This window comes from Pogoniulus pusillus, chromosome Z, assembly GCF_015220805.1.
Source record: "Pogoniulus pusillus isolate bPogPus1 chromosome Z, bPogPus1.pri, whole genome shotgun sequence".
Classification (NCBI taxonomy): Eukaryota; Metazoa; Chordata; class Aves; order Piciformes; family Lybiidae; genus Pogoniulus; species Pogoniulus pusillus.
In genome coordinates, this window is record NC_087309.1 from 14,820,897 (window position 1) to 14,848,110 (window position 27,214).

Below are 27,214 nucleotides of genomic sequence, written 5' to 3' on the forward strand. Positions count from 1 at the left end.
TACATGAAGGGACTGAATTAACTATAAAAGGCATCTTTGGGTAAGTCTATGTGATGTGCAGCCTGTAAAACCTATCTCTGCCCTCTCTTTAGGCTTTAAAACACATGAAGTTTAAAGTTTACTGCTGGTTTTGGTACTCGTTGATTTCCAGTAGTAGTCAAATACTACAATTATGAGAAGCAGAATAAAATTACATTAGAATAATTTGATCTCTTGCTTGTTAGAGGTCTGATTTTTAATAAAATGCAGTAAAAGCAAGAAGCATCATTTTAGGTACATATGTGGAGAACACAGTAAGGCTTTAGAAGTAGAGCTGCTTCATATTGTATCACCATGACAATACTGTAGTCTGCCTATTTCTCCTTCCTAAATGACTTGTTCTATAGCTATGCAGTCAATTTCTGACAACTCTAGAGACCATTCTGGCTTGATATGCACTGTGATACTCTTGTGCTTAGTCCAGCAGAAACATGATCAAAAGAGTGCATATTTCTGAATCTGAAAATGACATATTTATTGCAAAACTGGCAATAACTGAAGGGTGTTTCTTTAGGACCATAGGCTACCTCTGTTGATGGTTAACAACAAGATCTAAGGAGGTCTCTGACAGGTACAGCCGTTTTGTGGCTGTATCTCCACTCCCCAGGCAGTTTGCTACATTGTCAGTGTTTTGTGTATAGTTCTTATTAGTGTAAGTGACACAGTTGTTTAAACAGACAGATTGTATCTGTACTACCTTCTGAGTGTGGGCTTGAGTCTGAACTGGAACCCAGCACCCTTCACAGCTAATTGTCTGGTGCTGGTCCGCGTTCTTCCTTTTGATTGTGTTTGGCATGTTGCACTGCTGTGAAGAGGAAATGGCTTGAGGACAATTGCCTTCTAACCCCGTGTAGCTATGCATAGATGGGATGTTTAGATGGTCAGTATGGGAAGGAATACATCACTTGTTAGCTCATGCTATCTCTGATTAAGGTATAGAAAAATTACCAGACACTGCTGTTGTCCAAAGTATTGAAGTATTTTTGGAAGAGGAAGATCTTTTAGAGGAAAAACATTTAAGAGATGGAGGTCAAACAGCTATTAAGGTACACTTGTCTGGCAAGCTGCAGTATAGTCTGGGATACACCCAGTTTGGCTTCAGAGTAGTTAGCTATGGTGCAGGCAACAGTGGGCCCGATTTTGTGTGCTAAAGGTGTGCATTTACTCAGCTTCTAGGATTCTGCATGGGCACAGAGCCACGTGGTGGGGCTGCAGCTTCTCTCTGAGCGCAGCCAAGCTGCTGCTGCTGGCTGAAAGAGCTGCAACCAGGCGTTCATGGCTGTGGCAGCAGCAAATTCTCCTTGCCAGGGACATCACACAGTAGGAGTTAAAGGTGCACAAGGGCAATAGTAGATTCATAGATTAGGTTTGATGCAGTTCAATTACTTGTCAGTGTTTGATTGGGGTGTGTGTTTTCCTCTCTGTTGTTACCTTTTGTGTTTCTTTTGGCAGCTCAAGGAATGCATCCGGGCACTGGACCAGGAACATGCACATACTCCGTTCCGGCAAAGCAAATTAACTCAGGTAAAAAGCAGAAAGGCAACAGTAGAGGTTTCCTTGAAGATGGCAAAATAAATATCTAAAAAGGCATAATTCAAATAACTGGTATTAAATCCTTGAATGAAAAAAAAAAAAAAACCCAACATTTGACCTCTGCAAATGTTAATGGTAATCACAGAATCAAGGCCAAATGTCAGTTGCCTCAGTCAGTCTTGGGGACTGGTAAAAAACAAAACAAAACAAAAAAAACAAGCACACAACCCCCAGGCACTACTTTCCAGATGGCTACAGAGTAACTATCCATCTCCACTCAGTTTGCAACCAGTCTTGCATCTGCTGTGTAGTGAAAGTCCTGGGAGTTCTCATCAACGTTTTTTCACCTCAGTTGTAACATATGCTTTATTCCCCAAAACATATGGGCATACTGGGTGGCATCTGGTGCAAGGGATTGTTCAGAGCTCTGATTGACATAGTAATTTTACATTGTAAACAAAGAAGTGTAAGACAAATTGAAACAAGATTACACTTGGGGTGGGGGGGAAGCGATAGTAACTATGTATCACCTGACTCATGCTAAACTGTCACTCTGCACATTACTCACTTACGGGAAAAGCAAGGTGCATGAATTGCTAGGAACCTTCTTGTTTTCCTTCAAATCCTAGGTGCTAAAGGATTCTTTCATTGGCAATTCCAAGACCTGTATGATAGCCAATGTATCACCTAGCCACATAGCTACTGAGCATACTCTGAACACTTTACGTTATGCTGACAGGTAGGTGATGAAACTCAATACCTCCAGTGTAGAAAGCACAAAGGAAAAGGTAATATGTGGTTTGCTGTTACATTTTATTTTGGTTGCATTGGAAATGTTGATTTAGAATCATAGAATTAACCAGGTTGGAAGAGACCTCCAAGATCAGCCAGTCCAACCTAGCACCCAGCCCTAGCCAGTCAACTAGACCATGGCACTAAGTGCCTCATCCAGGCTTTGCTTCAACACTTCCAGGGACGGTGACTCCACCACCAACCTGGGCAGCCCATTCCAATGCCAATCACTCTTTCTGGGAAGAACTTCCTCCTAACATCCAGCCTAGACTTCCCCTGGCACAACTTAAGACTTTGTCCCCTTGTTCTGTTGCTGGTTGCCTAGGAGAAGAGGCTGACCCCACCTGGCTACAACCTCCCTTCAGGTAGTTGTAGACAGCAATGAGGTCCCCCCTGAGCCTCCTCTTCTCCAGGCTAAACAACCCCATCTCCCTCAGCCTCTCCTCATAGGGTTTGTGTTCCAGGCCCCTCACCAGCTTTGTTGCCTTTCTCTGGACACATTCCAGCACCTCAACATCTCTCTCGAATTGAGAGGCCCAGAACTGGACACAGCACTCAAGGTGTGGCCTGACCAGTGTTGAGTACAGGGCAAGAATAACCTCCCTTGTCCTACTGGCCACACTGTGCCTGATGCTGGCCAGGATGCCATTGGCTTTGCTGCCCACCTGGGCACACTGCTGGCTCATCTTCAACTACTATCCACCAGTACCCCAGGTCCCTTTCCTCCTGGCTGCTTTCTAGCCACTCTGTCCCCAGCCTGTAGTGCTGCTTGGGGTTGTTGTGGCCAAAGTGCAGAACCCTGCACTTTACCTTATCAAATCTCATCTCATTGGCCTCTGCCCACCTATCCAGCCTGCCCAGGTCCCTCTGCAGGGCTCTCCTACCTTCCAACAGATCCACACCTGCTCCTAGCTTGGTGTCATCTACAAATTTACTGATGCTGGACTCAATCCCCTCGTCCAGGTCATCAATAAAGATATTGAACAGGACTGTGCCCAGCACTGACCCCTGGGGCACACCACTAGTGACTGGCTGCCAACTGGATGTGGCACCATTCACCACCACTCTTTGGGCTCAGCCATCCAGCCAGTTCCTGACCCAGCACAGAGTGAATCTGTCCAAGCAAAAATGCCATTTTCATAATGTAAATTAAATCCCTTCAGCTGTTTCAACACTTGCCCTTTGACTTCTCTGGGTCTTGTAAATCCTTTCCAGTGACAGCCTTCAGTGGTGAGAATATCACGGTGCTCTCTATCTGCAGGCTCACTAACCTCACCAATCAGTTATTTTTGTTTCAGTTTTGTATTGTAGTTATGCCTAGAATTCATTGAAGTCCTTCACCCCCAGTCCTGTACAGGTTAATCACAAGCTGTGCAGTGCTGTGGCAAAGAGGACCAGAGATGCTTAAGGAGACAAGTAGTAAATGAAATAGTTGAGAGGATAGGGAAATAATGATTTACCAGCTCTTCACAGCTGCAGTGATGAGTCTTATCCTGGAGCATTGTCTCTTAAGCTAATTTAGGCCCCACTGCAACTACTCCAAAAGCCTTACTTTGTGTCTTCTGGGACTCTGTGATGTGCTGTGGTGACTACTAGCTAGTTAGGAGCTGGCACTGTGCCATGCTGCATTATAAAGTTTGGAAATGTAACCCCCTTGCACTGAAACAGAGGACATCTCACACACTTAACATGTTAGGCACTGTTCAATGAAGCACTTCAGAGTATTTCTGCAAACCTTTCCAGAATTCTGGCATTTTGACAGAGGGTTTTTGATACCTGGGTGGATCTCTGATAAATAAAACACAAACCAAGATTGCTGAATCGAGTGTTTAGCATTTTGTTCTGAGGACAGTGTTGTTTGTTTGAAAGCATGAAAAGCTCTAAAGCCAGCCTCGTTTACAGGGTCAAAGAGTTGAAGAAAGGGATTAAATGTTCAACCCCTGTCACAAACAGACGTCGGACAGCTGGAAATGTGTCTCCAAAACGTGTCCAGAACTCTTCCTCCTTACCACCAGGGGAAAAGAGCTCCCCAAAGAAAGTGAAGCTAGGCCTTCAGCATCCCTCAAATGCTGCAAAGACAAAGGCATGTCCTGCAGTGATCCAGCCACCAAATATCCTTTTTGCCTCTACTCTGAGGGGAATCAACAAAGGAAATTCCTGCAAAGGCAATCCCAGTTCACCATGGTTTCACCACACTAACCCCATTAAGGGAGTCCCACAGACAGTGCATCCCTTAAAGAAAAGTGATCAGTCTCTTCACACTGACAAGAATCCCAATGCAAAGGATTTCATCATCAAAAATCCTGCCACAGCAGAAACAAAGGAGAGTGGCCAGAGAGACAAGTGTATGCAAGACAGACCACCTGCCCAGTGCTTGAAAGTGCAGACTGTGCAACCTGTTCAGAAACAGCTTGTTTCTAGAGATGATTTTTCCTTTAGAGATGGCAGTCTGCCTTGCAACAGCAGACAGGAATGGGAAAACACCTTTGCTAAGCACTCTGTTGAAACCTGGACAACTCTGCCTCCATTTCAGAAGGAAAGGGAAGAGCACTTACGTCTTTATCACCAGCAGTTTCAGCAGCCACCTATCCTACAGCAAAAATTGAGCTACCAACCCCTTGAGAGGTTTTTAACACAATACACACCCCAGGAGATTAAAGTGAAGCCAGAGCTGAGCCTTAGTCTCACAGAAATACAGAGCAAAGAGGGGATGCAGATGGAAGATCCGGATGACAGTGATTTCAGTGAAGATTCTTTCTCACCTGGCTGCAGTCAAAAGAGCATGAATAGAGGAAACACTGACAAATGCAGTCAACATTCATTTTTTCTTCATCAGAGAGAACAGGGGACTGAAGAAGAGCAAAAAGGGAAAAGACAGCAAGATTTATTTAAATATGCAATACCCATGCAAGAATATGAAGCAGACGACCACTGGAATTGTAGTGAGGGCAGCCCAAAGATGGAGGAATCCATTAAAAGTGCAGGCCACAGCAAAACTCCATCAGACTGGAACTATGACTTAACTATCGAGTCCTCCCCTAGCAATAGTGCAGAAAAACCTTACTGCCTGCTAGAAGATCCTGTTTGTAACTGGAGGGATGTCAAAGATTTCCTAGATGATCACAAACAGAACAAATCCAAACACAAATGTCTCTTTTACTGTGGTGAAGCCACCTTAACTCCAGAGAAGGATGCTTCAAATGCCTATGTTTCTCATGCACTGAAGTCAGAAACTCCAGAATGCAAAGAGATCGACCACCATCATGAAGCAGAGGATGAGCCTGCTTTGGATAGACAGGCTGCCCTTGTAGATGTCAAATGGAAAACTCAGAGTGGAGTTAACTCTTGTGAATCTTCCAGTCGTTACTCAGAACTCACTTCTGAGCTCGTGGCCCCTCTCCCAGTATCCCTTCTTGACCACGAGGAAACAACTGACACAGAGAAACTGCCTTCAAACGGAGAGAAGCTTTCCCATGTGAAGCAGATGTTGGACAGGCACATGCAAGGCTCCCAGAACAGGCTTGAGGAAGATGGTTGGCAGTGCACAAGAAGCAGAGCTCTGACAGACAGCATGTTGGAACTTGGGGAGCAAATGCGTCGTGGTGGAAGACACTGTGCTGCGCTGCATCCTCCACAAACAGGGCACAAGTGGCTTTTACCTGCCTGCAGTGATGTGAAGGCATGCTGCTGCCTTCTAGGCTCAGGTTCATCAAAGCAAGGAGTGGCTGGATGTGACCCAACAGAAATACGTGCAGCTGAATCCACGGGCTCCCGAGAGGAGAGAGAGGGTGTTTTGTTTCCCAGCAAGTCAATGTGCAAAGAATACCCTAATAGCAGACAGTGTGATGCTGATGTTCAGGATAATACTGGTGACTCAGGGAAATCTAACCCAAACCAAGGACTCAGTGTTGAGCTTGTGGCTCAGGAAATAAATGCTGATGTGCCTGAAAAGAGCCAGGTCTCAGCCGCATCGTGCTTTCTCAACACAGGACGTGAGGATCATGTAGTCCACTCCCCCTCTCAAGAAAGCAGCCTGCTGTTGCAGCCCAAGTCGGGACTCAGGAATGAGGACTTCTGTCATCCTGAAGACCCAGCAGAGTCATTGCTCAGCAATGAAGAATTAGCAGTGCTGAAAACCAAGTTTTTGCAGAGTATTTTTATACAAGAGACTTCTGCTGCAGATTCAGGATTTGCAGCCAAAGATAACAAGCCATTAGCACATGCCAAGACCCCCTCAGGCGTGTCCAGCAGCAGCTTTCCAGTTGCTACATCAGAGGTGGGAAGATGGCAGAGGGAAGCCCTGGAAAAGGCGCAGTAAGTCTTGCTCATCACAGAAGTTTGCCACAGAGCTTAGAAATTCTAGACATGTGATAGATTTGTCTTTCTTTGTAAGCACACTCATGTGCTTAAAAAGCATGAGAAATAATTAAGATATATTATTATTATTATTATTATTATTATTATTATTATTATTAATATAGGATTGGTTATCATTTAGTGTTATTTCAAAATACCTCACTGGAAGCCAATTATTCTGTTAGAGCTTCCTAGGGTAATGCTAGAGGAATGAACACTGTAATACAAACTGCAGTTCTCAGTAACTAATTGGCTTCCTGTAAGCTGTAAAGTACCTGAAATATATTGAAACTTCCCATTAAGGATCAAGTGACAGCTGTTCCATGCCTGTGGAAAGAAGAATAGGTGTCTGGGTGGATGTAAAGCTTCAAAGTACTATGAGCTGCCACTCCTAGCTCCCACAGGCTGGACTGCATCCATGTCACTGAAAAGACATGATTGGAGAAACTTGCTCAGAGAAATAAGCAGCAGCACTGCCTTCTCCTGTGCCTGTTTTACACCCATGAGGCTGAAAGTAACTGTGGTGAAAGCCATTTAACTGGCTAATTAGACTTTTTTTTTTCTCCTGGACTGCACTGTGGTAGAAAGCCACAGGTGCCTCTGTGCTGCCTATGCTAATGAGAGGCTGTGGTCACACCCCTCTGAGCAGTCCTCAGTCATCTTTAACCTCAAACTGGTTCAGTTCACTGCACTTCATGGAGCACAGGTGTGCACTTTCTGAATGCCAGGAGCACAGGGCAGCAAGGCTTCCTTTGGGTTATTCCTCCTCCTGAAAGGTTTGAGGGCAGTGGTAATTATGGGTAACACAGCAGGCTGTGTAACCACCTGTCTGTTGTGTTCATCAGACAGGCTGTGATTCGGGCCCACCGGCAGCAGCTGGATGAAATGGCATCCTTGTGCTTCAAGGAAGAGTGCTTGATAAATCAGCTGTCAGCAACAGTAAGTGTTTCAGATGACTTCAGAGTCCATTGAAGCTGCATAAGTTAATCTTAAAGGTTATTAACTTGCCTTAGTGAGATGACCTCTCTTGTTAGTTCTTCCTCACATTCCTCATTGCCTCCCTCAGTCCTAGGAGAGGTCACTCATTTTCAAGGCCTGAATGTGTCTTTGCCCATTTCCATATTGACACATCCCTGGGGGAGGAGGAGACTTAGGGGTCAATTCTGAACTGCTTGTCTTGATTAGCTTCCTAGTGTCATGGGTACAGAATCACAGATTCACAGAATTATTGAGGCTGGAATAGACCTCCGAGATCAAGTCCAGTCCATGACCTAACACCACTACATCAACTAGACCATGTCACCAAGTGCCACATCCAATCTTTCCTTAAACACCTAGGGATGGCGACTCCACCACTTCCATGGGTAGTCCATTCCAGCATCTAATTACCCTTTCCATGATGGAGTGCTTCCTAACACCTACCTAAACCCCCCTGGGACAGCTTCAGACCATGCCCTCTTGTCCTATCACTTCTTGCTTGGGAGAAGAGCTTGACCCCCATCTTACTACAAGTTCCCTTCAGGTAGTTTTAGTGTGATAAGGTCCGCTGAGTCTTCTTTTCTCTATGATAAACAACCCAAATTTCCTCAGCCTCTCCTCTTAAGACTTTCCCTCCAGTCCCTTCACCAGTCTCCAGACTGTTTGATGTAGTACCAGATTATATCAAACAGGGCACATTTCCATGTGACCTTGTCCTTACAGGCTGGAGCAAGCAAATCAATACCACAGAAAACATCACAGCCACAAAGCTGGAGTCCAGCAGTTGGTGGTATAGTGCCACATTGTCTTTTAAAACCTTGTGGGAGACCCATAAACTGTATGAGTTTTGTGGCAAAGAATGCTGTGCTAAAAAGCCATCTTTTTGTTTTTTGAGATCCCACCCCTCTATTTACCCCTTGCAGCAAGCAAGCAAGCATTTTGTAGCTATCAGAATTACAATCTTGGGAGGCCTTCCCAGCAGTGAATAGTTTGTGTTGTGCTGTTTCACAGCATGGTCTTTCTTTGGGAAATGAACTCAGACTGGACTTCGTGCACCAGTTTTAATTCTCTCACATTCAGATGATCACAGCTTCTCCAGCCATGAAACTCTGGCCCCAGGAGAGACTCCTTCCTCAGCAGGGCCACCTACTGAACCAATCAGTGTTTAAAGTGCTTTAGACATGTACGGGCAAGTTTTCATTAGTCCTGATATCCCTGAAAGGCAAAGACACAGTGCATAAGAGGGCTGAAGTCCTGCCAGATAAGCATCTAAATGACTCTAAGCCTTGAAGACACTGATACCTCCCAGTTTCTTAGAAACTGTGGCACAAAAATGCTCTTAAATGGAGAACAGAGCAACCTGATAACAACTTACCTTAAAAACAACTGCCTCTGTTTCAGTTTTAGTCATAGCTCGTGTCAGTTTTCATCTGTGCAGCAGACCGCTATGGAAGGTAGAGCTGCCCTTTGCTCAGGTTATGCATGCTGCTGATACTTGCCCTGCCCTCTACAACATACCTGTAGCCATGGGTTGGACTGGCCCTGTGACCCAATGTGAGATAACCCCCTCCATCTCCCCAAAATGGGCTGTTATATCTGATTGATGCATGGCCCAGCTCACTGTTTTCATGACTGCTAGATCCAGCATGGAAGGTGTCAGGAGCAGAGTTCAGTACAGTGTAAAGCTGCCTGTCAGATGGACAGTGTCTTTGGAAAGCTAACCTGTGTAGAAGAGCAGCAAGAGGGGCTTTACACATTTTTATGTTTAAACTATTGCACTAGCTGTAATTCCACCAAGAGATAAAACTTACCAGAGTAAGTGAACCTCAGAGTTTAGAAGTGTTGACCTTTGTGAGGGTCAGGAACACTAATTTAATCTATCACACTGCAAAATGTAAAATGTGCTTATGTGTATGGCTATAGTGGATAAAATATGCTGATTTTTCTCCAACCTGCTACTACTGTTGGTCCCTAAACTTCCCTTTTGCCTTCCTTACCAGGATTTTCAGAGCTCAGTGACCAAGCTGGATGAAATCTTAGTGCTGAAGTCAAAGTGCATCCAAACAATGCGAGCCCAGCTCCAGCTCTGTTTAGCCTCTCCTAGCCTTGATGTGCCCTTGCAAGTACTTCCAACGGTTTAGACCTTTTCTTACAGATGCACAGCAACAGCTATGTAAAGAGCCAGTGCTTCACCACAGTTGGTAATGCAGAGTGTGAGTGGATAGGGGATAACTCTTGGTTTGATGGTTTTTTGTGATTAGTAGTGTGTACTTCCAGATAAGAATTCTGAGTAAAGGAGAGATGACTGCTTGACACCACAAACTTTTGTATTTCCTTAATGCCAGTAAGCCACGTTCTTAAGACTGGCACTTCAGCAGCTTTTAAATACCTCACCAGGCAGCTGGCAGCTCTGTCCACAGTATTCATAGCAACTTCTCACATGTTAAAGGCACTTCTGTGTTGTCAACTAAATGAGGGGGAAACAAACCCACTTGGAAGCCAAACAGAGGCTTAAAAACTATCCAGAAAAGTTCCCACAAACAGAAACCAATAGACTGAAGAGCCACTGTTTGTTAAGTACCTGAATGTAACTAGGCTGCAAGTAAAAGAAGGTCATGGCAGAGCAAGAAGTGCTGCTGCTTTCACAAAGAAGGCCATTGCTGCATTTCTTCTTTGCTTGGGACAAGTGCTCCCAAGCTCCTGAAAGATGCTGCTTAAGTCATGAATGTTTTAGGAGGGACTCTATACCAGAGGTTCGTCTTAGCAAGGTAATAAGCATGTGGGTTTTTGTACTGCTGCCAATGGTGGAACACCAGCAGCTTACCTGCTGCACATTATCTCTGCACTGTGGCACAGCTATGGAGAGCTTGTTCTCCATATGGACAGAATTCATTTTTCACATTAAAAGAGGGCTAGGTTACAGGTAGTGGGATTGTGGAAGCTGCTAATTGAATTCATCAGCAGGAGCCCTGCAAAAGCTCTCCATCATATCTGAACTGCAGAAGTTCACTTGCTGAAGGCACAAGTGGCCTTGAAACATTCAGCTGACATGCTGTGAGTGCTCCCACTCCAAAATTAGAACTGTTGCAGCATATCAGGCTCTCTTGGTGTCTCTACAGTAATGCCTACAGTAGCTCAAAGCCTGCCCAGTAGCCAGAAATACCAACCATAAGGGAACACTTCTGCCTGGCCAGACGTGTTTTTTTTACTGCCTGCTTCATCGACCCAAGGAGCCCAGGCTTAGTTCAGGAGCAGTGCAGTAATTGCAGTGACAGTCAAGTCACAGTGTCTAGCCCAGGGGAACAGAAATGCCAGAGGAAGACCTGAAACAGCACAAAGTCTTGCATCAGTGCCCTGACTGTTGTGGGGTGTTTCAACATGGTTAATCTCCATCTTGCATTTGAAACTGGCTTACTCAGTGGGGCAGAGAGCAGAGTCCCTCCAGGGTCAGAGTTTATGGCTCTCAAGATGGTACTTGTGTCTAGGTTACATGTCAGCAGCAAGCCACAGCTGAACCCAGGTGTCCCAGCTTCCCTCTTCAGAAGCTTTCCTTGCACAGAGGAATGAGGTTTCCAGGAGCAAGACTTGGTGGCAGTGGTATTTGGGTGTTTGTGCAGCAGTGATTTACAGCCACCAAAGAGCTGTTAATGCAGAGGGACAGTTTTAACTGTGGAGGGAAGAGCATGCATTAAAACCAGCTCCTTGTTAAAATAACTTCCTCCACCGCCTGGGGCCAGGGACAGCATTTCTGTGTCTAGACAGAATATGTGATAGCTGTGTGGTCTTGTACGTTCTGAAATCCTAAATGGATATAAGCAACTACTGTGGTTTCCTCAGCACATATCCAGAAAACAGGGCCACCCGGGGGCTGTGGAGCTCTGCAGCTTTGGAGATGAGGATATGGCCAGGCAGGAACATTTCACCTCCCTGTATGCTGACATTTGGAAGATGAGTACTGATTAATGGTACTTACATCCTTTTAAAGAGCAGCTCAGCAAAGTATATTCACAGATATTTTACATCTCTTGCTCAAGCTAGCTCCTTCTAAAACAACACAGTTGGAACAACCATTCACAAAACCAATAGTGACATGTCCTAGTCCCTCGATTTTTCAGAGGCAGCTGTACTGAGACAGATGAGTGACCAAAGATTTCCATGAGCAGAGGCAATGGGAGTTAAGTCAGCTACTGCTGTGAATAGAGAAAATCTGTCTGGCAGTCTGGCAGATCAGAGCCCCAGTGCAAGGTCCCAGAGCAGGAACCCTCTGCTCCCAAGAGGAGTGATCAGGTCACTGAAACAACTACTACACAAAAACCACCCCCCCCCCAGTTTTCTAAAGTCTGATCATCTTCAGCTGGAGACATCCAGCCAAGCCACAAGGCTCAATCTTCTTGTATTTATCAATTTGTCCTTAGAATTTTATTTTTCCCTACTGAATGTGACACCTGACTAAATCAAAAATAAAAGAAAGCAGCCCTAGCTGTCCAAATCTGCCCCTCCTTGGCTGTAAAAGGGCTGTGAACATCTTTGAAGTGCTGCATGCTCAGGAGGTGCCAAAACTGGGCTCTTGGTGTGTAATGGAAACTACTAAAGCTACTGTCGAAAAGGGAAATACTTATTTCTCCCCTTCTACTACCTAGATGCTGCTTTAGTTCTTGTGTGAAAATGTTTTAAATGAGCATTTAAAGAGTTTGGTTTTGTACTGACACCCAATATGAACAGTTCTCATTTCAACTGGAATATGCAAGTGTTTGCCATTAGGGCAGCCTTAGAGATTTAAGAGAGCCTGGCCTCCTACAATCAAATAAATACTGAACCAAAAATGGGTTCACTTTTGTACTTAAGTGCAACAAAGACTATCGATGCTCATGACAGATGCTTGATATTTTATTTGAATAACTGACATTATATGAAATAAAACTCAATTTACAACACAATTCTGGTAAAATTTGTTTTAAAGTAACTGTGATCAAACCACTTATTTGATTGCTATTTACCTGGAGCTGGGAAGATCCCCTTCTCATCTGGCCCATTGACTTAGCTGGTGTCTCAGGAGCTGTCCCTCCAGCTACCAGACCTCAATAACCTGTGGTGGCACTAGCAGAATGAACTTTGTAACAGGTTTTGCTGTTCTGCTGGCTCCAGTCTCCCTAACAGAGAGCTGCCCAGCCACATGCTGAACAGAAAAGCTGCAGGTGCAAGCTCTATAGAGCTGGCAACCTGTCTGGGGCTACTTCATCAGAGCTCAGACATGGCAGGTGCCACCAGGACAGCAGCAGCAAGCCTCAGTGCATGCTGAGGTCATCTGCAGCTTCTGCTTCCTGACAAACTTTAGAATCCCCAGAAGTCACCCTCAGAACAAGGCAGTGATCACAGCAGCGCCTCTCATCCCACCAGGTCTCCATCTATGTGCAGGCAAAATGGGAGGCCTCTACTGGTCAACATCAGAAGCCTTCACCAGGCAGCTGCTCTCTAGAACCTTCATGAGGTAGCTCAGGGCATTTTCTGTCTCAAAGCATAACGACCCATTTGGACTCTGCCTCTACATTTCTCACAAGCTTTTCCACAAGGGCTCCCAGCCCTCTGCTACCTGGCAGCAGCTAGTGCAAGGCGGCAGCACAAGTTCTGACAAAGTGAAGACAGTGCTATGCGCCTGGTACATAAATCAATCTGCTAGAGAATGTAAGGAAAAGCCCTAAGGGACACATTCATCTTCAGACCAGTTAGTACCAGGCTGGGCCCAGCCTTGCATCACTCATCAGCAGGACCTTCCCATACCCTGTCTGAGCTTTGTTCCTAACTGCACAGGACAGAGTGACAGTACCAGAGTATATAGCAATGCATAGTGCTCAGAACAACATTCAAGTTTAACTACTGTGTATCATTTGTTACATGTCTTCAGAAGTGCCTTTCCCTAAGCCACCAGGTTAATCCTGTCACTCACTCTTTCCTTCTGCGAGAAGCCATCCCCAGAAACAGGCTTCCAGCCTTCATCACCTGGTGACATAAATCCTCGTGATGCAAGGGCAGCATCACCTGAGAAGAAGACACAGACAACATCTCTCTGGAAGCAGGAGATCAGCTTCACAGGTATCACTTCCCATCTTCACAGCTCTGCTCTCACCTCTACAACAGTCTACAAAAGCAGGGTGGTTACTGTAGTGGGGTTAAGAGACAGCCCCTGCATGGGGACTGTGACAAAACTTTACATGCATTAACACTACCAAAGACATTATTTTATTAAGAAATTTGATCTAGCTTTTTCTTCACTGGCAAGACCTCTTGCCCTTCTAGACTGTCTAGTACCAGAGAGGGACTTGCTGTAGTATGAATTCTGAGAAAACCAAATCAAGAAACAGAAGAGAGTGTTCTCAGCAGTGGCAGTAAAGCAGTCTCAGTTTTGCTTTCCAGCGTCTCTGATGATTCAGGAACCTTGTTTCCTTGTTTCAAACTGTCACATCTCTCACATGGGAAGAAATGCTGGGCACCTGCTTTACCTGCACTCAGAAGCAGCAGCTGCTGACCCACCAGCTCAGTGCTACAGGACTCAATGCAAGGCAATTAGCCTTTGTTATACTTATGACCCAGCTCCACATGGCCTAAATATTTACTAGCTACATCTCAGATAATTTTGTTTTACATAAAAGTCTGTAATTAGCACAGTCAAGAACCTCATAAAGAATCCCCAATAGTTAGCACAATGCAGATAACATGTTTTGGTTGTACAAAGTTAATCACGTAATAGAGGCAGAAGCCATCTCCTCTGGGTTCTTGAGGAGCTAAATCCTCCTACAAAAAACCCCAACAAAACAGAATTGAGGCAATGACCTGAACTGTTCTCCCCTCTCAGCGTCCAGTGCTCCCAGTTCTATGCTCTAATATAGGTTTGGATCCCAAGGCTTGGTTTTTGCAACATGACAAAAGAAGCCACAGAAAAAAACATCAGGTTCCACCACTGCAGGCCTCTGCCTGGAGACCTCCAGCTGTTCTGCCCAAGTCACACTGTGTTCATGCATGCCCACTGGAGCAGGCAGCACGTGGGTGGGCAGGATCCAGCAAGTGCTTCACCTGCTGAAGAGCAAGAGATGGGAACCATGACACTGGGAGTTGCATTTGAGGGTTTTATTAGTTGTTCTTCTGCAGAATCAAAGTATTTAGCAGATTACTTCAAAGATGCCTTAAGACTGATGATATTTTATGTATTCAGAACTTGAACAATGTACAACATAATACTTTGAACTATGAAAACCAACCCAAAACCTGGTTTCTAGTACTAGATGTTATTATGTAATTCTACAGCACTGTGAAAAATGGAACTAATGCAGTGAGTTTACTTGTTTTAAAGAAAGTGCTTGAAAGAAACCTCCTGCATAACACTGAGTATTACTTAAACCAAAAAGCTAACTGATGTCCTAGAAGGGCGTTGTCTTATATATCCTACAAGCCTGGAGGATTAAGGATACCAAGCCCCATCTCTCTGCCTTAGGGTTCAGGAACCAACACAAGCTGCAGGTCCAGGCAGAATTCACAGCTTACCTATTTCAAGAGAACTTACACACCACTCAGCACTGGACGCTCATGTCTGGCATGATGGATGCATGGGTTAAAAAAAGTAGTAAAAAGGAGAAAATACAATAGGAACAGCTTCTTTCTTTATGCATAGCAACAGTTCCTGAACCAGTGTTTCACTAAGTTACAGACTAACTTTCAACCAAAACTCCATTGCACTAAAGGTCAAATTTAACCAGTTAATCTGGACTGTGACACAGTCAAGTAATTCAGTACAAGCAGACACCATAAAAGCAGCTTCAAAGAACCAAAGTATCCTAGTTTCAGAACCAACTTAATATTCTTCTGTCCAACTCCAGTGCAACAATGATGGGGAGGAAACCACTCCTGTCTCTACATATGTACATTTACAGTAGAGATTGGGCAGTCTAAACTCTCCGTGGCCAAGCTGGAATAAGGAAACTTAGGAAAGGACACTTTTAAAATTTAAGAAAGAAAGTTGGCTCCCAGTGGAAAGAGAAATGCTGGAGTGATGCACGCGGACAGGCTTGCTCAGTCACTCTCCCATGTATGCAAGAAGCTGGACTCCTTCCTGCCCAGAGCAAGTCACACTGCATGTGAAGGTGGTGGGGCTGGTCCTGCTCCATTGCACGCCAAGAATCCAGGAATGTGTTTTCAGCTGGCTCCTGCACGAGCCATTAGATCTTCCAAAGCGTTGTGTTGGTCGTTGTTATGTAATAATAAGACCTCCTTAATGTCTTTTAGTTCAAACCCCATTTCTTTAAATTGACTCATTAGCTGGAGAAGTTCTGTGATCTGAAAGACACAGACAGTCCATTATTTGCAAGAGAAAAGACTGCTAGATGGAGGTTTAGCACAGCAACCGAGCAGCCTGTGGGGTGGACTTCTCCCCAAGCACAGCCTATTCCAGCTCCACTTGGAGAAAGTCCACTCATATCACCACCAGTGGATCTTTGGGTGCAAATCCTCAATCCACAGGGCCAAATCCTCAATCTCCTGCCTGTCTGCAGGCCTGCATCTCCAAAATCCTCTTCAGCAAGGCCACCAAGCCTCTAGGAGTGTCCCTCTTTGCAACAGGAAATTTAGCAGCCTGGCCATATTTGGGCTCCTAAAATGTATGGCAGCAGCCTGCTCCCTCGGCCAGCAGCTCCTATTGCATCTGATTTTTATTTTTTTTAAATAGCCCTTGCTATTGATTCACTTCTCAGGTCTAGAGCAAACTTGGAGCATAAGCACAACCTTTACTCAAAGCACTGCACAATACTGCCAAGATCAACCATGAATCCCCACTGAGCTCTGGGAAAACAACTTGACAAAAAGTGACCACAATGATCAGACTTCTACAAAACCTCTGCCATTTGCATTGTTTCTGCTCGACTGCAGGGGAAAGAAAAACACAAAACCAAGCGAACAGGTTAAAATGGACAACTGGGAGATTAGCCATTTCCAATCTGAGGGTGAAGCCAGAAGCAAATATGTTTCTTGAACCCAGTTACCCCATTTTCACACTGTTATCCCTCTGTCTGCAAGCTTGTCACCAAGTCCAAGAAAGGCAGGAAAGTATGTATATGTCTGTGGGTGAGAGGGCTATGTCTCTAAGATTCAACAACTTGGCTGTAAAGTTTAGAAGATTCTGCTGTCCTTTGCCCTGGCTACCTGCTCCTGCCTCTGTACCTCTGGCACATGTATAGCAGCCAGACAATGAAACAGATTCCAGAAGCCTATTTTCCCAGCTTCTGCAGAGCAAGCTCTAACCCAATTCGCTGAGCAGCCCAGAATATGCTTTTGTACAGATGAGAAAATTCACAGCCAGAGTAGGCTGGCAGGGTTTGAGAATTTGCTGCCTCACCCATAAGAGAACTTTGGTTTCAAAACATTACAACCAGAATAAGCAGGGCCTTTAAGAAATCCTGTCCTCATAAAAATGCACACAACTGAGTAGTAAAATGCTGTGGAAAAACTCTAATTCCTCAGCTTATGCTCACTTGATCACTGCAAGGATGCCCCTTGGCAATCAGTTTTATGAACAAGGCAGTACCATCATGAAAGCCAGAATGACACCCCCCAGATGAACTGCTGGTGGAATTCCTTACCACGGTGCCCCCTCCACTGCTTCGTACATTGTGCCCTCACCTTGTCCTCTGAACACTGGTGCATTTCCAAAGCTGCTTCGACAAGAAGTGGATCAAAGCCCTTCTCACAAAGCTGTCCATGTGCAAACAAGTAATCCAAAACCTATGGGGAATGGAGAAAAGAAATTAAGTTTGCAGAACAGTGACAGCGTGCAGTTGAACACTGCATCCGTACAGGCAGATGGGCTGAGCACAACTCTATCCCAGGCTTCACCATGGACTGAGACAAAGTCGTGACTAGTAGAGGCAAGATGCTGACTACACAAGAGCTTGTTCAGAGAAAACAGACAAGTCTTTCTGTCCTCCTGTGCACCCCCACCAGCACTGAACATCATCTTCCACTCAAAGCAGCCTCAGAAACCTGTATTTATGCTTCCCTGCCTGATCACTGGGCAGAAAGCAGCTTAGCTGTGTTTTTCACAGTACGAGTTTTTAAAATGAAACCGCAGGTCCAGCAGTCAAGACAGGACAGCCTTTAACTTCCTCTCAGCCACAAGAGCTGATGCAATCTGAGAGCAGTCAGGCTTCTAAGATCACCTCAATACAGTGGTGATTGAGCTGCAAACCCAAGCTCACATTCCCAGAAAATGCTGTCAAGTTTCTTATTTGTTCTCAGCTTCGAGAAGTGCGAGACAAAGTCAGATAGGTAATGCTGAGCGTCTGAAAGAAAGCAGCCTGCAAATGCAGCAGGATTCAATACCACCCTCCTAAGGGACATTCTGTTCATCTGATACTACAGTTCACTCCAGCACACTGCTTAAACTGCTCAAACTGCTCTTGATGCCTAAGGTAGCAGGGCAAGCAGATCAGCTTTACCACCAGAATTCACTAGGACACTCCTCCTCCCCAGGCACAGTCCCTCCACGCAGATGATGTACAGGAGCACACAGCTGGCTTTGGGGCAGCACAGAAAGCTTGACCTCACTCGCTGTATTTTAAAATGTTTGCCTGAAGCAGATCCAAACCCTAGAGCCATGCTTCACCCTGCAGTGCTGTATGCTCTGTGACCTGGTTTTAGCAAGAGTTTAAGGCAACACGGAAGACAGGAAGCACCACAACCACAAAAGCAAGTCGGTCAGTGGTGCCTTGACAGAGCCTCTCAGGGCACTCTTTAAGCCTTCAGAGGCAATTTTTTCTACAAGAAGATGCCAAGCACTGTCAGTCTTTGCACTTAGAACAAGGGAAGCTGGCTGCTTTCTTGTGATATAGCACTCAGTGCAGAGCTATACTAAGCTCCCCCTAGATAGTTTCATGGCTCCCAGGAAGGCCCAGTACCTCTCCAAACCTCATATGGAGCTAAGGGCCCATCCCAGGCTCAGTGTGGCTTTGACAGAGCACCCATAGGTGTGGCTGACTGTAGCAGTCCCTCATCAGAAACATACACACACACTCTTCAAGTTTGGGAGCCTTTACTGCCAGGTGACTTCTCTAGCAGTTAATACCGCAGCAGCTACAAGGTGCAATCCCCTGTTAGAATGGAAGTACCTCCCTAACTGTTTGCAAAGCCAAGGTTGTTTTTTTAGCAGAACTGGCATCCAAATCACAATTTCTTTCCTGCAGCACAAACTCTTACCTGGTCTATGTTCTGTCCTTTCTTCTTCATGGCTTTCAGGACATTTTCAGGTGCGTATCCCATGTTGACGACCGTCTCTATGCACTGCCTCTCACTAGCAGAGAGTGTCTGCAGTAGCTCAGGAGCAGGGACACTCAACTGCTTTGTGCAGCTTGTGTTATTGGGCACTTTAGACACTGGGAAATTTTGGTGTGTTACCTAAAGATGAAAACCCAGAGGCTGAGGTGAGGTGATGGTTGTCTTCTGAATCCCCATATCCTGCTTCTGGCTACTGCAGAGCCAGGATACTCCATGTAATTAATCCAACAGGCTGTCTAGACTGCTCTTGGGGAAGTTACACATTGCCAGGATGAACAAAGCAGTGCACAGTCTGAGAACTATATTCCTTCTACCCTCAAAACAACAATCAGCATCACACATTCTTCACAGTATACTCTTTCCTACCAGTGAGATTAAAATTTTTCTCATAGAATCAATCAAGGTTGGAAGGGACCACAAGGATCATCTAGTTCCAACCCCCCTGCCATGGGAAGGGACACCCTACCCTAGATCAGGCTGGCCAAAAGCCTCATCCAGCCTGGCCTTAAACACCTCCAGGGATGGGGCCTCAACCACCTCCCTGGTCAACCCATTCCAGGCTCTCACCACTCTCATGCTGAACTTCCTCCTCACGTCCAGCCTGAATCTCTCCATCTCCAGCTTTGCTCCATTCCTCCTAGTGCTGTCACTCCCTGACAGCCTAAAATGTCCCTCCCCAGCTTTTTTCTAGGCCCCCTTCAGATATTGGAAGGTCACAAGAAGGCCTCCTCTTCTTCAGACTGAACAGCCCTAACTTTTTCAGTCTGTCTTCATAGGAGAGGTGCTGCAGCCCTCTGATCATGTTCATGGCCCATCTCTGGATACACTCCAGCATGTTCACATCCCTCTTGTAACAGGGGCTCCAAAACTAGATGCAGTACTCCAGGTGGGGTCTCACCAGAGCACAGTAGAGGGGGAGAATCACCTCCCTCGAACTGCTGGCCACACTTCTCCTGATGAAGCCCAAGATCTGGTTGGCTCTCTGGGCTGCAAGTGCACACTGCTAGCTCATGTTAAGCTTCCAGCACCCCCACGCCCCTCTCCTCAGGGCTGCTGTTCAGCAAGTCACTGCATACTCAGGCTTTGCAATAGTGAAGGTCCTAATGACATGGTCAATACCTCAGAGGAAGCTGGAGATTGCTTCCTTCACCCAAGTTTACTCATCATCTATGATCTGTTGATCTGAAAAGAACACTGCTTCTGTAGATTTTCAGAAATATGATCCAGTGCAAGCACACAGGTATTTGGTAACTTACCACAGGGATTTCTGTTTCCTTGTAGTCTGGGTGTACCTGTTGGACAACACATGAATAAGATGACTATAAACATTATGCACTGGTGAGCAGAATTTGCTACAGCTCAGGGAGAAGGGTTTTAAGGGAGTGATCTGGGAGTAAACCTGCCAAACCAGGAGAGACTTCTGGTCTTACCAGGATTCCACATATGAGATGTAGATAGGAAGCAGTCATGTGTTGTCACAGAATAGCCATCATAAGGATTGTTTCTTTGCTTAGAACTCTGTGGACAGATTATACTTCAAGAAGGATGTGTGTTCCCCTCAAAATAATTGTAGGCTTGTTTACTCTGTCACTGTAACAGCTACATGTCAATGCAGCTCAGTGTAACACACTGTTCATCTCTTGACCCAACAAGGCCTGAATAAGTGATAATTCTGAAGTCTAAAGACTCACTTTTGCCTAGATTTCACTTTTTGACCATGAGAAGGAGTAAGAGAAACATATACCCCTTTTCTCTTCTCAAAGCACTGCATTTCCTTTCCCATATATGAGTACTGTGGCACACTGTTAAAAGAGCACGTGATTTTTCTACCAATGGCCAACACTTGGCCCAATTCCCAGCACACCAATGAAACTGGGTAACATTCCCTGCCGTACACCTGCTCCGTTTCTGCAAAGTCAGGCTGCCAGAGGGCAGAACAAACCAACTGCTTTACACTGCATCACCTAACACAAAAGCAGTGTAAAGGCAGAGCTTTGCTCCACCAAACCTGCATTCATTCATTTAGAAGTCTTCCTGCACTAAAAATAGAGTTAGGAAAGACTGCAAAAAACACTGTGGACCAAGAGCCCCAGGCTTGTTGTGTTTCTTGATACTCATTATGCTAACACAGATTGCCTGAAAACTTGTCCACTTGTTTCAGACAGACCTTCTTTGGGCTCAAACTAAACAATAAAAAACTGTTTCTACAAAAAAAAAAAAAAAGAGTTCTCAAAAAATCCATTTATTTGAAGAAAAAAAAACCAAACAAACAACACAAAACCAACAGACCACCATCACCAAGGCAGTTTTGTCCTGCATTTCTGACCATCTTCATCTCAAGGGTAAGAACTTTACTTCTAGGAGGCAAAGCTTGAGAAGTTATATTCTGTCTGATGGACTGATTTACCCAAAACCTCTCCTCATGCTCATAGAGGAGTTCAAAGCATGCACACTCTCCAGGCACTTTTGCCAGAGCAAAAAGCACTAGAATATGGGATGCACTGGAATAGGGTCCAGAGTAGCCCTGAAGTCAGCTGGCTATCAAGCTGAAGGATGATGCCTTGTTATTGATGCTGCAGCCAGGAAAAGTAAAACTGCTTCTGACACCAGAGATCAGAGTCTAGGAAAACCAATTCTTCCTTCTCCACCTACTGCAGCTTGGCAACCTGTGCATGTGGTCAGTGACTTCCATCAGAGCAAGGAAACAACTTAAGTAACTGCAGAGGACAAAACCAAGACTAGGCACTTGGTAGCCACATTCCCTTACATCTCAAACTTGGATTTCAGTGCCCTTCAAGCAGAAGGCATGCAGTGCTTTTCAGTATATGCTTGCACACTGTGCCTCTTAGGGACTTCATAGAGACACAGAGCCCTGCCTGCAGCTGGTGTGCCTGCATACAGCACCAGCTGCCTATATTCTGAATGGTCTGCCAGGAGTGCCTCACTTTCCCATCACCAGAGATATCTCTAAATAAAGTGCATCTTACTAGTCAGGTCTCCTCTGACCAGCTTTGTGTTTAACTCTATCCTGCTGTCTTCACTAGCCATTTCTCCCTCTACTGATGCTGAAAAAAAGCAAGATAGTGAGCTTCAAAAAAAAGAGGAGATGGGACCAACCACACCAGAATCAGGGCAGTCTTGGAGAAATCACAGGATTACTCCCACCTAAAAAAAAAATTATATGCAGTTCACTGGTAAAACAAACTTCAGTGGTAACTCCAAATCTAAGGTTACAATTTATATTCCTGGAGAAAGAAAAAAATAATTATATACATATATATATATATATATAAATCACTGTGGTATATGTTGGCCTAAGGCTTTCTGAAAACAACAGGCTTATTTTTGTGTAGCCTTGAAAAGAAGAGGTGCATAACACTTCTGCTCCCAAATACCAAGATTACTGTGATTTCCTGATGATTTTTGTTACATTTACTTCAGTATTTTTGTTGCATTTGTTCAAATTTCTTGCAGCTCAGCTGTCATTTTCCAGCCACTGGGACTGTATTTTGAAAACATGAAACAAGAATTGTCTGAAGTCTTGGAAGTTAATTGCAAAAAACTAGTTCTGTCAGCATATCTATTTCTTAGTTTGCTACTTCCAAAGCAGAAATAGCTACAAATTAAAGCCTTTATTAGTTTTCTTATTAAGCCTATTTTTATTTGCTTATTTAATCAGTTCCTGTCTTCCCTTACAGCATTCTCAAGAATACACCTTTCCTCTTGATCTTTAGTAAGTTTTAATCCAGTAAAGAGATTTGAAAATTCTGAATTTCAAATTCACAGAAAGTTTAACCATCTCAATGCCCAACTCTCTGCAAGTGATCTCTCACGTTAACTCCTACAGATGTACCATACTGACATACATCACACAGCTGCCTCCTCAACTTGTGACCTGTAGCCATGAGCAGCTGCTCACAGCACTGCTGCTTCTGACAAAATTTAATATATTAAATTTGTTTCAGTCATCAATAAACAGCTGCTCTGCTGTGCTCTGACAGACAGACTAGCTGTCAGAACACGTACTTTGCAATTAATTTACCTAAGCCTGAAGAGAAATGAGAGAAGCAGTGTCATCTGTTTGAGAGCACCTGGTGTCACAAAAACCTATAATATGACTGTAAGACCACAGAACCACTACTTACATCACACAGAAGAAACCAGATGACTTCAGAGCCAGTTATAAGACTTGACTGCATAGCTTTCATTAAGCTTCATGAGTATCCACATCTAGATCTTACATTCTGTAGAAAGAAGCCTACAAGATCACTCAATCTCTGATGCTACTCACAGAGGCAAAGACAACAACTGATGTGAATTTAAGCGTCCTCAAAGTAATTTTAGAATTTACTGCAAGTTTGAGGAAATAAAGTGTCAATTTCCTGTCTCAGACCTGTACAGCAACCATCTGCAACATCAGTAAACTGAGATGATTTGCAAGACTGGTTTTGGTATCCACCAAGTAATCCTGCTGTCCTTCACAAGGAAGAGGGTACATTTCAAATTATCATAATTTTCTTCATTTAGATTTAAAAAAAAATCTCAGTAGAAAATTAAATTTTAAAACCCCAAACATTTCACCTCTAGGTCAACTGCAATCATTTATTTCTTTCCTGAATGTCTGAGCAGATCTCTGTTTTTCAATCTATTACTGCTTCTATTCCTGCATACGCCACTACTTCCAGCAAATAAGCAAGCTGAAGAACAAATCCGTAACAGATTTAACTCAAACCTCTATAGCACTTTACAATCTGTCTCAGTTGCGTTAAGACAGAATGCAGAACTGTACAAAGATATCTTACATGATAGGCTCAAAGGTATGTAACTAACTTTGAACAAAAAAAAAGCTGAATTGTAGAATCATAGAATCAAGAGACCTCCAAGATCATCCAGTCCAACCTAGCACGCAGTCCTATCCAATCAACCAGACCATGGCACTAAGTGCCTCATCCAGTCCTGTCTTGAATACCTGCAGGGATGGTGACTCCACCACCGCTCTGGGCAGCCCATTCCAATGCCAATCACTCTCTCTGCCAACAACTTCCTCCTAACATCCAGCCTAGACCTCCAGCAGTACAACTTCAGACTGTGTCCCCTTGTTCTGTTGCTGGTTGCTTGGGAGAAGAGACTGACCCCCACCCACCTGGCTACAATGTCCCTTCAGGTAGTTGTAGACAGCAATGAGGTCACCCCTGAGCCTCCTCTTCTCCAGGCTAAACAACCCCAGCTCCCTCAGCCTCTCTTCACAGGGCTGTGTTCCAGGCCCTTCACCAGATTTGTTGCCCTTCTCTGGACATTTTCCAGCACCTCAACATCTCTCTTGAATTGAGGAGCCCAGAACTGGACACAGCACTCAAGGTGTGGCCTGACCAGTGCTGAGTACAGGGGGAGGAAGAATAACCTCCCTTGCCTTACTGGCCACACTGTGCCTGATACAGGCCAGGATGCCATTGGCTCTCCTGGCCACTTGGGCACACAGCTGTCTCATCTTCAGCTACTACCTATCAGTACCCCCAGGTCCCTTTCTTCCTGGCTGCTTTCCAGCCACTCTGTCCCCAGCCTGTAGTGCTGCTTGGGGTTGTTGCGGCCAAAGTCCAGAACCCTGCACTTGGCCTTGCTCAATCTCATCCCATTGGCCTCTGCCCACCCATCCAACCTGTCCAGGTCCCTCTGCAGGGCTCTTCTAGCCTCCAACAGATCAACACCTTCTCCTAGCTTGGTGTCATCTGCAAACTTACTGGTGCTGGACTCAAACCCCTGGTCCAGATCATCAATAAAGATACTGAACAGCACTGGGCCCAGCTCTGATCCCTGGGAGACACCTCTAGTGGCTGGCTGCCAACTGGATGTGGCACCATTCACCACCACTCCCTGGGCCTGGCCCTCCAGCCAGTTCTTGACCCATATCAGATTGAATCTGTCCAAGCCACAAGCTGCCAGTTGAAAAGCTGAAAGAGAAAAATCACCAGAACTGGTCTAAATATATCAGATTTGGGGTGATAACTGCAGAGTAGTAATCTGAAGTTCAGAACTGCCAGTATGAAGTCCTAATGGACTGATCGATTTGCTTTGTAAATTAAGAAGATCTACCCATGATTCTTATTAAATTAAACACAGGGCATTTTAGAAGCAACGTTTGCCTCCACATCTCCCCAGATACTCCAGTTCTAACCACTGCATATTTACCATAGTTGCTGTGCTTTGAGATGATTCCTCTGCACAAACTGTCGACACAGCCAGGGAAGGCAGTCTGGATGAAGAGGATGATGTTGATGTCTCCATGCCACTGTCCTCATTTAGAGCAGAAAAACCAATTGTATGGTGTCCATTCAGTTCACTAGCCTTACTCTGAGCACAGGTCTCCAGGGAGCTGAGCAAAGTGCCATTGCGGAGACAGGTAGTGCTGTGGAAAGTGTTTGTGAGCTTCGATGACTTCTGATCACACTCATCGTAGTCAAGTTTAGGAAAAGATAGGGACTTGATATTGCTCACTGAAGTGATAGGGGACAGGGACACTTTGGAAGACAAGGACATCTTTTCACAGTTTCCCAGCTGTGGTATAGTGACAAAGCCATTGGGTTTGTGAAGGGGCTTGAAGTCCAATGTGGCCCTTTCTATGGATGCCAGAACTTCCTCCTCTTGCAACACAGACTCAGACCCTCCTTTGGGCAAAGTATTATCTAAAAGCTGGGCAACAATTGGCCCAGTAGTACCAACATGGATTTCAAGAATATTTTTTAATTCCTCCTTATCATCAATAGTTTTTAATTCCAGTTTGTCAAATGGATCTTCTTCACATTCAAAATCAGCTGGGTTGAAGTCTGCTTTTGGACGAGGTGGACTGAGAACCTTCTGCTTCACAGAGCTGCTGTTCGCAGGTGTGGGAGTAAGAATACTATTGTGTTGCAAGCTAGCAAGGATGGGGTTAATAGGAGGAGGCATAGCCTCAGGGCAAGGTCCCTCTGAGAATCCCACTTTGTTGCCGTCTTCTGGAGCTGTCTTTGAGTTTGCTAGTGCTTCTTCTGCCTTGCGTTCAGCTTCTCTCTGGGCAGCTTGAATTTTTTTGATATCTTCAGCCCATTCAATTGTTTTCTTTTCCAGTGAGAAGTCATACTGAGGAGGAGTGGAAAAGAAAAGAGGAAAAAGTTTTAAGGATTACTTATATTACTTTTAGAGTAGTGGCTGTAACACAGAACAAGAGGTATGTGAATTGACATAGGCTTCTTTTTTCCCCAGTTTCTCTTGTAGCCTGCAGACTGACAAAGCTACAAGACACCAGAAGCAGTTCTTTCTACAGGCAAAATCAGGCTGTAGTCTGGATTAGAACATCACATTTAGCCTCCTTCCTACATTAGTTTTGCTTTACAACTACTAATCATTCTGAGATCTGTCTCACGCCCTCTCCAGTCAGAACAAGAATGTAGCAAGAGGAATTCCAACACAATTACTAGATGAACAATCATACCCACATGTTACAACAATGGACTCTGCCCACAAGTTCCACAACTCATTCAAGACTATGGCAGAGCACTTTTGCATCTGAAGACCAATATGATATTACTCATTTTCCCCTAAAAGGGACTTGAGCTTTTGGAGTTTTATACCTACTAGTTAAGAGGTATTGGTATTTTTGCCCCAGTGCCAGTGGGTCATCAGCCAAAGCCATGTATTCTGCACCTGCAACAGCAGATTCTGCTGCAGTTACTGTCATGACAGGAATCCCACAAGTTCTCTCATTTCACATTTCAGCTCCTTCAGGGCCAGGTTAGCACAGGAAGGTATTTGTAAGATACCCACTACCAGTCTACTGGTCACTGAATCAGTTTGGCTGAGAGGACAAAATCCTGAACAGACTAAATCTACTTAAAAGCTTTAATATCTTAGAAGGAATATCTTATGAAGCCTCAAATGCTCTTTAAATCACAATATGTTCAGAGGACATGGCCTAGAAGCTAAGTCAAGGTGTAGTCAAGACAAAAAGTCATAAGATATCCTCGTCAGGATAATGGCACATAAACAGGCAGTGCTCTTGCCATGGGACTGCTAGGTTGTACAGCAACAAGCAGCAAGTTTTGCCAGGCCTCTGCTAGGCTTTTCTGGGACTCACAATGTGTTGTACCACAACTCATCTCATAGCAGGCTCCAGTGAGATCTGGGAGAACTGCAGTCTCAATGTATTAATAGTTTTATCCAAGACTCCAAG

General features: G+C 44.8%; 2 protein-coding genes across 2 annotated transcripts in view; one reads left to right on the forward strand and one right to left on the reverse strand.

Annotated features, from left to right (window-relative positions):
* The window catches only part of KIF24 (kinesin family member 24), a 29,802-nt gene extending 19,782 nt beyond the window's left edge, over positions 1–10,020 (forward strand). Inside the window, exons 9-13 of the mRNA XM_064140705.1 lie at positions 1,492–1,563; positions 2,202–2,311; positions 4,267–6,678; positions 7,566–7,659; positions 9,699–10,020. Of these exons, the coding sequence (XP_063996775.1) occupies positions 1,492–1,563; positions 2,202–2,311; positions 4,267–6,678; positions 7,566–7,659; positions 9,699–9,839 (2,829 nt within the window). The 3' untranslated portion in view covers positions 9,840–10,020. The remainder of the gene's footprint in view (positions 1–1,491; positions 1,564–2,201; positions 2,312–4,266; positions 6,679–7,565; positions 7,660–9,698) is intronic.
* A 2,544-nt stretch (positions 10,021–12,564) lies between these two features.
* Positions 12,565–27,214, reverse strand: part of UBAP1 (ubiquitin associated protein 1) — a 39,834-nt gene continuing 25,184 nt past the window's right edge. Inside the window, exons 4-8 of the mRNA XM_064140706.1 lie at positions 25,198–26,124; positions 20,268–20,303; positions 18,934–19,131; positions 17,362–17,463; positions 12,565–16,023 (exon numbers count right to left, since the gene is read on the reverse strand). Coding sequence (XP_063996776.1) covers positions 15,883–16,023; positions 17,362–17,463; positions 18,934–19,131; positions 20,268–20,303; positions 25,198–26,124 — 1,404 coding nt within the window. The 3' untranslated portion in view covers positions 12,565–15,882. The remainder of the gene's footprint in view (positions 16,024–17,361; positions 17,464–18,933; positions 19,132–20,267; positions 20,304–25,197; positions 26,125–27,214) is intronic.